The sequence below is a fragment of the Vollenhovia emeryi genome, unplaced genomic scaffold, assembly GCF_000949405.1.
Source record: "Vollenhovia emeryi isolate VEMERY1.0 unplaced genomic scaffold, V.emery_V1.0 DF939293.1, whole genome shotgun sequence".
Classification (NCBI taxonomy): domain Eukaryota; kingdom Metazoa; phylum Arthropoda; class Insecta; order Hymenoptera; family Formicidae; genus Vollenhovia; species Vollenhovia emeryi.
Window position 1 is genome coordinate 229,815 of NW_011967073.1, and position 10,677 is coordinate 240,491.

General features: G+C 37.4%; 1 protein-coding gene across 2 annotated transcripts in view; it reads right to left on the bottom strand.

Annotated features, from left to right (window-relative positions):
* LOC105559053 overlaps window positions 1-2,079 on the bottom strand; it is a 10,700-nt gene extending 8,621 nt beyond the window's left edge. For both annotated transcript variants that reach the window (XM_012007066.1, XM_012007065.1), the window contains exon 1: window positions 1,529-2,079. In XM_012007066.1, coding sequence (XP_011862456.1) covers window positions 1,529-1,531 — 3 coding nt within the window. In that variant the 5' untranslated portion in view covers window positions 1,532-2,079. The remainder of the gene's footprint in view (window positions 1-1,528) is intronic.
* Window positions 2,080-10,677: the final 8,598 nt, after the last annotated feature.

A 10,677-nucleotide genomic window follows, 5' to 3' on the forward strand; every position in this document is an offset into this window, starting at 1 on the left:
ATAGTTAACGAGTAATTAATTATTAAAAATCGTCTTAGGCCGGCCTACCGCCCAATTCGAGCGCGTGGCAAGATGTGACCGCCTGGCGATCGATATTGCTATGCGCATCTCGCCACGCGCTCGAATTGGGCGGTAGGCCAGCCTAAGACAACGATTTTTAATAATTAATTACTCGTTAACTATTACGAAAATTGCAAAATGGTACAGGACTTTTCCATTCATCTCGATCCGTTCTACCTTCTCAAAAATTTTGTCGGATATGGAAAGACTCACCCTGTATATTAATATTCTAATCTTTTAAAATAAATATAAAATTTAATAGAATTCAATGACATAATAAATGGCTGTCAAATAATAAATAAGACTTGAATATAAACGCGATTATTAATTATTATATCTTGAAAATGGCTATCAAACTAAATGACTCTACACAAATATTGTAAAAAGTTATATTATTATTATAGCAAAATTATAGAATTGTAGTTTTGCAATATTTCCGGAATATAAATGCCATATTGCTGATATATTGCAGGCATATTGTTAATTTATGTTTCTACAATATCTCCGTAAAGTTGCATTGCAATTTGCAATATCGTTGCAATGTTGCTGCAATATTCTGTGCTGTATGGGTCATAACTACACTTTTTAATATGACCTTTTGGAAACAGTCTGAACATATTGGCGAAGAAACCTGGAAAATATATTTTTTCACGAAAATACCAGCGCGTCTGTCAGCAGCAGCAAGTGACTATCAGCTGTTCCGAATCTGCAATGGCGGCCTGGCCCCTTCGCTCCGGATGCGACGAAGCCGCGCGCGCGCGCGCGTGCGAAAGCAGGACGTTTCAAAGAAAACGAGCCGACGCGATCGAACTTTCCCCGAGAGGGGAAAAAAGCTTCGGCCACGCCGATCGATCGATTCGGAGCAGTCGCGCTACGCCGCGACCCAGCGAGAAATGATACGATCGACGTCGAAATGATGTCGAATCGACGTCAATTCGACGTTGTCGATGTCGATTCGACGTCGATCGACGAATCATTTCTCCCTGGGGAGGAAGATCGCGCTTAAGACCCGGCGGCACCGACCTCGATTATCGTATCGTTAACTAAGGGGAATTGACGAGACAAATGCGATAAAGACGCCCCGCGTATCCCGTCTTCTTAATAGAGACTTCAACGCTCGGTGCGTCACTCGGAGAAAGAGGGAAGGAACAAAGGCGATAACTCCTAATCTTATTTCTCCTTTCACAAATTGAATAAAATGTCGCTCCAACTGTATCGGTCGCGTGCCTCTGAAGCGCATCGACTCTTCGCGAGGCAACGGTAACGGGCGGCGGAAGTAAATATCTTACATTTTCTTTCTTTTTAATCTCGCCTAGCCAATGCGTTATCGGCGGCTGAAAATGATCCGTTATGTTATCTAATTCGACGCGAGCGTGCGCGGTTCCCAATTACGGGAACAATTACGACTCGGGTGACGCGTCAGGTAGCTTGTTCCGTGGCACACGCGAGAAGCAAAACTTGCACGTACCATAATCGCGCGACTCAGGCGATTCGGAGCAAATTGCTGCTGGCTGCTGCGGCGACCGCCCTCAGCGACGGCCGAGATCTCGAGCGGCGGGCAGGAAGAGGATCGTTGCTGGCCGGCGAGCGGCGACGGTCTACGTGGACCCGCGTCTGGCGGGTCTCCGGTTGGAGAGGGTGCCTCCGGCACGGTCCTCGCGTCGATGGCCAACGGTGTCGGGCGCGCGACGCCGCGGTCGCACTGGGAGCGATCGAACGTCCACACGCACCACCACCTCCGCCGATCGCTCGGAGGAATTCACCGAGGAGAGGGCTTTCACCGCGCGCGCCGTCGTCGTCCGCGATCGTCGTCGTTCGCAGCGCGATCCGCCGCGCATCGCGACGCAGACCGTGATCGTTTTTAGACGGTCGTTGACGGCCGTCGGCGAGATACACGGGGCCCCATGAGCGGCCTGAGCGAGCGATTGCGATCCTCGGTGTCGCACAGTCGTGACAGTCGGCTCCGTCGGCTCCGTTTGCGCGCGACGCGCCGCCGTGGTATGCGGCTTGCTTTCGCGTGGGTTCCCTTTATAAGAGACCGGCGTGGCCGGTTCACAGTGGCGGAGCGCGACAAGGTGTCCACCGACGGGCACCGGTCGGACGGGAATTTGTAAAAAGAAGTAGAGACGACGCGCCTGAGAAATTCGGCACAGAGATATGTGTACCGTCTCGCGTGTATTGTACGTGCATAGTAACATGTACTATTTTTTAAAAATACCCACACAGCACAGAAAGTTTGCAGGAAGATTGCAGAAATGTTACATTACAAGATTGCAACATTGCAGCAACGTTGAAATGTCCGCTCTCAGAGAAATTGCAGTGCAACATTATAGCAATGTTGCAGTGCAATATTTTTGGAATAATTTGTTGTTATTGTACATAAGCAGAGAATTTACTAATTACATATGCGTCCGGGCCTTTTTCAATACATAGCAAGCTATTGCGAAGCAACCTAAGGAGACTATGTCGCTTCGCAATAGACGGAGATTGCGAGCAACACCGCACTGATCAAGTACTTAATAATTCGCGCATTATTGGTATCAACGAAAATAACATTATAAAATTCTCGTAATTAGAAACATTTTTTAAATAGAAAATATAATATTTTCATTATTTTTGAAACATTGCTGCAATATTGCTATCGAAAGTTTGCAATTTTATATTCCTGCAATGTCTTTGCAAGATGCACTGCAATCTGCAAGATTGCAACGTTTCTGCAATGTAACGGCAACCATCTGCGCTGCATGGGTATCTTTCGCTTGTCTATACAAGATGTGTGTAATTATTAGTATTGTTCTGCTTAATATGTTTAATATGCAATTAAACCCGGGCGTGATCGCATCAAGTGGTTAATCTTTGAGTTGAAATTAATTTTTACTTTTGAATTTTTACACTTTGAGACTCCAATATTGTTACGACTACGCTACTGTCGTAAAAGTGGCCGTTGCTGGTGAAGTAGGGGATTTACTTGTACCCGCCGTCGTACCACTGTCTCTAGGTTGCAAAGCTGTGGTTGTAGAGTGACGCCTGTTGCGCTCACAAGGTCGCACATTTACATTGCGCGTTGCCTATATGCGTGCCGATGTGTGAATGTGCAGGTGCGTGAATGTGCACAGGCTTCTGCGTGAGTAAACACAACCACATGAATGAGGGTATACGAAAACAGGACCGTAAGTAGACGTAAATTCTCCTTGTCCGAGGCAGCGTCAAAAGTATCAATCACAAAGGATATTTACAATGAAAAATTTTTTTAGTATAATTAAATCTCTGTTAAATCTAGCCATCTTCCCCATTATTAAAAAAGTTTAGGTGTGCGGCCCAATTCAGTACTAATTTGCAGGGTTGGGAAGTAACTCGTTATTTGTAACGAAGTTACAGTTAGAGTTACTTTTTTTGGTAACTATAGCTTAACTTTGTTACTTTTTCTCCATCTGTGACTGTAATTTAACTCAGATGCAGACGAGGACCCTTCAGCCATCTTTTTTACCAACACGGTCAAATATAGTTTTTGCGCTTGTAATTCTTTTATTAGCTTCTATGCACAAAATAATACCAGGATAAGTTGCGGGCCGCATAGCAGAACATTTTCATACTTAAAACGTTCAATTCAAAAGTCTGATAAAAAAGATATTGGTATGTGAAATTTTCAATTCATAGTCCTAACTAAATTTAGGTTATGCGACTTAAACGTGCATAAGAATGATAATTGATGAACGATGAAAGAACAATGGCTCGACAAATCGTGGAGAATATTGCGTAACACAAATTTGTACACCTTGATGCGCAGAAGAAACTAATTATAATGTCACACGTTGATCTCGTGTAGGCAGTAAGTACGAAGGAATGCGGTAGCGAATAGCGTTGCATAAAAAATGAATCGCAACAACTGCATTAGAATATGATGCGTTCGACGTGTTGCTGTTAAGACTGTTAAAAGCGTGAATTATTTAAATATACAACTTATTGTGTGTTTACTTTCAGAGACCTATCTGACTTATCATTTATCGCAGTTCGATCTTTGAACCTCTTATTTCCGTTTGAAGAGATAACACCGTGAAAGTATAAAAGTTGTAAACACTCGCTTTTTACATTTTTTCTAATTTATACTTTTTTCTTGCTTCTATGCGCGCTCATAGACAATAGACCCTTGCGGGAACAAACACGTTCGCGATTGCATTATTTCAAACGCAACAGTATTTAAATACGCGTTCCGGACGATGCTCCACGCGTATCTAATTGCGTTGATCGCACGTGATGATATGCAAGAATGGCTCTGTCAGGTATTGTGGCCTTCATAAAGTTAAGTAACATCTGTCCGTGATTTTGTTAAACAAACAACATTCGTTTCAAGTGAATCCAATTTGCTGTTGTGTCGACGGTTCAAAAGGGTAAACTGTTTTACACATAATTGTGTAACTTGAGATCCAAGCAGACCAATCTCCGATCTCTGTCGGTGGAATTAACATAAGTGCGATTCCTACAGGAGAGAAGACTTTTATCTATCAATTTGCGAAGAATTGCCACGTTCTTCATCGCCCTATTGAAAATGATACTCATCGTTACATATGGGAAACACCTGTTAAGGGGGCATAGGACTCTTTTGGCTTCAAAAAATCGGAATTTTTTTTGCATATTTTGAATGCTTAATGTCTTAAGAATGTTACCCCAAAGCCGTTTTTTGAAATTCGAAATAGTTTGGAAGTTACAGCACTTTAAACGGCTTTGTGCACAGCTGTCTGTAGCCTTGTTGCAAAACTTTAAACGCGATTTTCTCGAAACTGCACTTTCAAAATCGGTACCATGGATAACTCAAGGACGGATCAACCGATTTACTTGTTTTTTTAAATGAAAGCTTATAAAATTCTGTAGTCCCTATCGGATGCTTTTTTCGATTCTTTGATTTTTTATTTTTTTTTCCAGGAAGAAAGTAAGAAATGTTGCCGAAAATCGATGTTTTACGTTTAAAAGTCCGCCATTTTGTTAAAAATAAAAATTTTTAAATTCCATCCGATAGGGACTACAATTTCTAGTATACTTTAAGGTCTTTCTTGAATTTTTTGTCTCAGATAATCCAACTCGGAGATATCTCTGGTACCGCAAAACGCTACATGCCGTGCAAGGTCTAAAGCGAGAGACGGTTGACAGAGTATTTTTCAATAAATTTTAAAATATAAAATTGTAAATAATAGTCAAAAAGATGTATATTTATTTATTAAAAAACCCGATTTTTATAGCTTATATATCTTTTCCAAAAATAATCATGAAAAGGACATACATTTTACAGCCGAAAGAGTCCTATGCCCCCTTAACCATTCAAAGTATGAAGATTTTAAAGAATCATTTGTTATGGTATGTGTTTTTCTTTTTGGTATTACTTATTATTGTCCTGTAAAAAGTAATCACAATCTAACTTTATGGTACAAGATTTTGTATTGGACACTTATTGATTTTTTAATGCAGAGAACTTATCCTTTCGATATCTCACTATCTCCATGGCAAAACAAAGACCAAATTTGTTCGAATTCATATGTACCACAGGTTGTACGTGAGGCCACAGATTCAAATGTAGTTATGTAATATTTGATTTGTTAAACATAATACATCTCTATTAAGAAGAAATTATAACTGTGTTTTCTATTTTAAAGATACATCATTTCATGAAGCTGTATATCCGATCGGTATTGATATACACGCAATGAGTAATACTGCAATAGAAATATTTCACATTTTGGCTATTGGTTCTGATAATCAAGACTTTTTATTATGGGATGAAACACTGGGAACATCGTTTTCTACTTTTTCGCACACGAGAGAGTCAACATTATTTTGCGTACCCTCACAGTTGTGTACCTTTAAAACCAAAACACTAAGCAATTTGCGCACGGTGCATGGAAATATTACAAAATGATAAATTCTGTGATGCTTATCGGCACGTCGGAAATTATCCCGCCGCATTATCTTACAAATAATTTAGGATCTCTTCTGTCAAATTTTATTAAAAATGTATATTTTTACCTCGGAGTCACTGACGATTTAACAGATCATATTCAAAGGTATTACAATCGTCGATATTAAGTAACATTTCATCTTTTCCATTTTCGTAATAATAAAATTTAATTTTTTCTAACGTTATTTGCAGCGGTATAGTCAATATTTGTCAAGAGAGCAACTTTAGTTACAGTGGAGCATATACAAACTCTTCAAACGAATCGCATTCCGAATTACTAACGCTTCCCGTACGGTATTTCAAGAAGTGTATATCATGTGATGATATTAATTGCAAATGTTATTTTGTATATTTCAATTTTATATTTGCAGGATGAAATTTTGCTACACATATTAAAAATGTTAGATTTGATGTCATTATCTCGCGTTAGTCAAGTAAATAAGCGCATTTATTATATGACATTGGACTCTAGCCTTTATACACGTTTAAACGTGCGTAATGTGTGCCATATGAGTATTACGTGTATTCCTGACATATTTCGTTACATTACACCCAGATGTAGACGTCTGAAACAGTTAGATCTTACACTAATTGTAAGTGACTTTTCTGTTTCGCATTTAATAAGCTTCCTTCATAATTACGGCAGGGTTTTAACACACTTACAATTACGTAAATGCCTATCTATCGACAATGATGCTCTTCTAGAAATTTCAGAAACATGTAAAACTTTGAAAGGTATACACACACACACACACACACACACACACACACACACACACACACACACACACACATACATATTGTATCCAGTGTGTTTCTCTATGTTGAGCACGTAGAATATGTCAAAACGTATAGGTTCCAGAACATTTTTCAGACAAAAGTTGTAGGATTACAAGTAACGTATTACATAGCAATATCAGAACGACCTTGAATAGCGTCAAGATAACGTGAAAGACATCTTAAATTTTTCACAGGGAACCCCCTATAGTTTATTATACTATCGTATATCACTGATTAATTTGAACAACTTTTTCCCAATAATTTTTTGATTTGCCTAATATTTTTCAGATATTTTAGAGAAAATTGACAACTTTTACAATATTTAGCTTATGATATCTCGGCAACTGTTTGTCGGAGGGTAAAGTAGTACCGGACTATTTATTTCATTTGATTTGGTCTCAGAAATATGCTGTTGCAATAGTGCTCTAATTAATGAAAATTTTGCCTATGTAAGATTTGTGTATGTTACATTACACAAAAATTTTCCATAATTGGAGCACTATTGCAGCAGCATATTCCTAAGTTCAAATCAAGTAAAAAAGTCCTGTACTACTTTTTTATTCGTTAAGCTGTTATCACGATATCGTAAGCTAAATATTGAAAAAGTTATAAATTTCCTCTTGATTATCTCAAAAAGTAAGTATTAGGTAAATAAAATAATGTTTTAAACAAAAGTTATTCATATTAATTAGTAGAATAAAATAGTTTAATAAACAATGGGGGTTTTCATTGTAGATTTTGAAGTTGAACCCCTTAACTTAAGGGGTGCGGTTGGAGGTCAATTTTGGTTCCAATGTATAGGACCCTTCGAGACAAACTACGTTTACTACGACTATTTATTTAATCGAATACATAGTTTTCGAGATATTTCCATGTTCACACTTAAATTGACCACCCTGTATATAGATAATTTCATATGTTTTTAGAACTGGATTTAAGTTGTTGTCAACGCATAAATGACATAGGATTTTCATATCTGAAAAGATTAAACACTCTCGAACATTTAAGTGTTGATTATACACTTATAAAACCTGACACTCTTTGTGAAATACTGAAAACAAATAAACGGATACGTGAATTAAATTTGGAATATTTCGGTTTACTATCTCTCGACTCTAATAGTGCGAGTGACGGTTCGGATAATGAACATGAGAATGATTATATTCCGAATGATATAATTTTATTTGAACATGAATTGAGAGACTCGCTTCAAAACTTGGAAATAATAAATTTACAGTTTGCATATGTATCATTACAAAGTTTTGACGTCCTTGCTGATTGTAAGAAATTACGAGAATTGTATCTTCGCGAGTAAGTGTGTATTACATTTTCTTTTATCCTGCACGTTACTGCATTTTTTTCCTAAATTTGTCATTTGTTTTGCAAGCATCTTAAAAAAGTTATATTAATCTTCTCCATGCAATTGAAACATTCCAATAATACTATAATTTTTGTTACAGTACCACAACCACACTCAATGATAACATTATTCTATCACTCTCTAATGAGATCGTGCACAAATTACTATCTTCCTGTCAACGCCTGCAAGAAGTCCATTTGTCTTGTATTGATCCACTTCATTACGAATTGAAATTACTGGCACCGTGTGAAAGCATGGAAGATTTATGTCTTTATGGAGTAGAATTTGACCAACCTGTGTTCGATGATGATGATGATGCGGTAGAGGAGATACGACCTGATGAATATTTCATTATTGGGGAAAAATGTCCAAATCTGCACAAACTTTATCTCATAAACTGTGGGATTAGCGATGAATTGATTAGTCATTTTCAGAACAAATTTGTGCATATGTCCATCTATAAATCCTACACTGAAAAAAATTTCTGGTTGAATATGGACGAATCAGATAATTCCTTTAGGATTTACCAGAATTCCTTTAGGATTTACCAGAATTCCAGTAGGATTACAGGAATTCTGGTAAATCCTAAAGGAATTCTGGTAAATCCTAAAGGAATTATCTGATTCGTCCATATTCAACCAGAAATTTTTTTCAGTGTAGCTATGGAATATTATATAGACGCCCACACAGCACAGAAAGATTGCAGGAAGATATCCAATAGTGTTCTAATTAATGAAAATTTTGCGTATGTAAGTTTTGTGGATTACACAAAAATTTTCCTAGTTGGAGTACTATTACAGCAGCATATTCCTGATACTTCAGAAATGTTACATTGCAAGATTGCAATATTGCAGCAACGTTGCGCAACATTGCTGCAGCGTTCCTGGAGGATTGCAGCAACGTTGAAATGTCCGCCCTCAGAGAGATTGCAGTGCAACATTATAACAATGTTGCAGTGCAATATTTTTGGAATAATTTGATGTTGTTGTACATAAGCAGGGAATTTACTAATTACATATGCGTCCGGGCCTTTTTCAATACACACCAAGCTATTGCGAAGCAACCTAAGGCGATTATGTCGCTTCGCAATAGATGGAGATTGCGAGCAAGACCGCACTGATTAAGTACTTAATAATTCGCGCATTATTGGTATCAACAAAAATAACATTATAAAATTCTCGTAATTAGAAAATTTTTTTTAATAGAAAATATAGTATTTTTATTATTTTTGAAGCATTGCTGCAATATTGCTATCAAAAGTTTGCAATTTTATATCCCTGTAATGTCTCTGCAAGATTGCACTGCAATCTGCGAGATTGCAATGTTTCTGCAATGTAACTGGAACCATCTGTGCTGTATGAGCGTTGGAATAATTCTAGAATAAGATTATTGTACAAAAAAACGAAAATTTTTCTTATGCTTTGAAAAATTTAATTTTAATTCGATAAGATTTTATTTTTAATAATAAAACTGTTTATTTTAATAGTAAAATTAGAACCAATTATGATATGTATAAATCAACAGAACATAAAATAGTCATATGTAGTCTCAGCAAGATGTAGGATAGCCCAATGATTGTATACACATAATATATGAATTCATGTTCCGTTTTTCCAACCCAATCTGCACTCTACTTTTCCCGCCACCGTTACTTTTGGTCATATAACACAGTTTTATTAGGTAGAAAGTTGTCCCCAGTTTATTCACATATTTTAACTCATTGAGCGATTTAAATTATTTTTAATGTTTTACTTAACATTCAATCCCCCCCCCCCCCCCCAACCTATCTTACTCGTCACTGTAAAGGAATCTTATTGCGAATAATATTACCTCAGCCAGTACCTGGAATCTCCCTCAATCTGTGACGTGCGTCTAAACCAACTCGACTACGAGGTTGTGATAATACCCTTCGTAAAAATATTTCGGATAATACTTTAAGGAACACTATCCTAAGGCCGTGTGTGTATAAGCAATTGAGAGTTTTTATTTTAAATCGAGTAAAAAACTACCCGTCATATACAATAGTATAATTACGTTTAGATGTTTATCTTATTGATATGTGTGGGGCAACAAGTCGTTTCTTTAAGCGCTGAAAGAAAACGAGAAAGGGTAAATGGAGTTACAAGTTTGACTTATGTCTATTTTTAATAACTTAACTTTAATCTAGTTTTAGTTCTTAGTCATACTTTTTTATCTAGTTTTTACTTAATTATTATACTAGTTTTTTATCTTTATTCTGGAGTTAAAAATTAGAAGAAGACAAATATTAAGTGAAAATGAAGTTAGTTTTGTACAAATGGACATGACAGAAATACATCTTGACTTGCAGCAAATTATATCACAGTTGTTTATATAGAAGCTATATTGAATGATTAATTCTACCAGCTTGAAACCTTCCTCCGAATCTGGTGTAAGCGTAGCTAGTACACGCGTGCGAGACCGACCGTGTAAGTTTACGCGAGTACACGAGTTGACGGGCCCTCAGATTTTCGGATCTCAACAACGGCTGATCCGACGAACTTGATTTAAA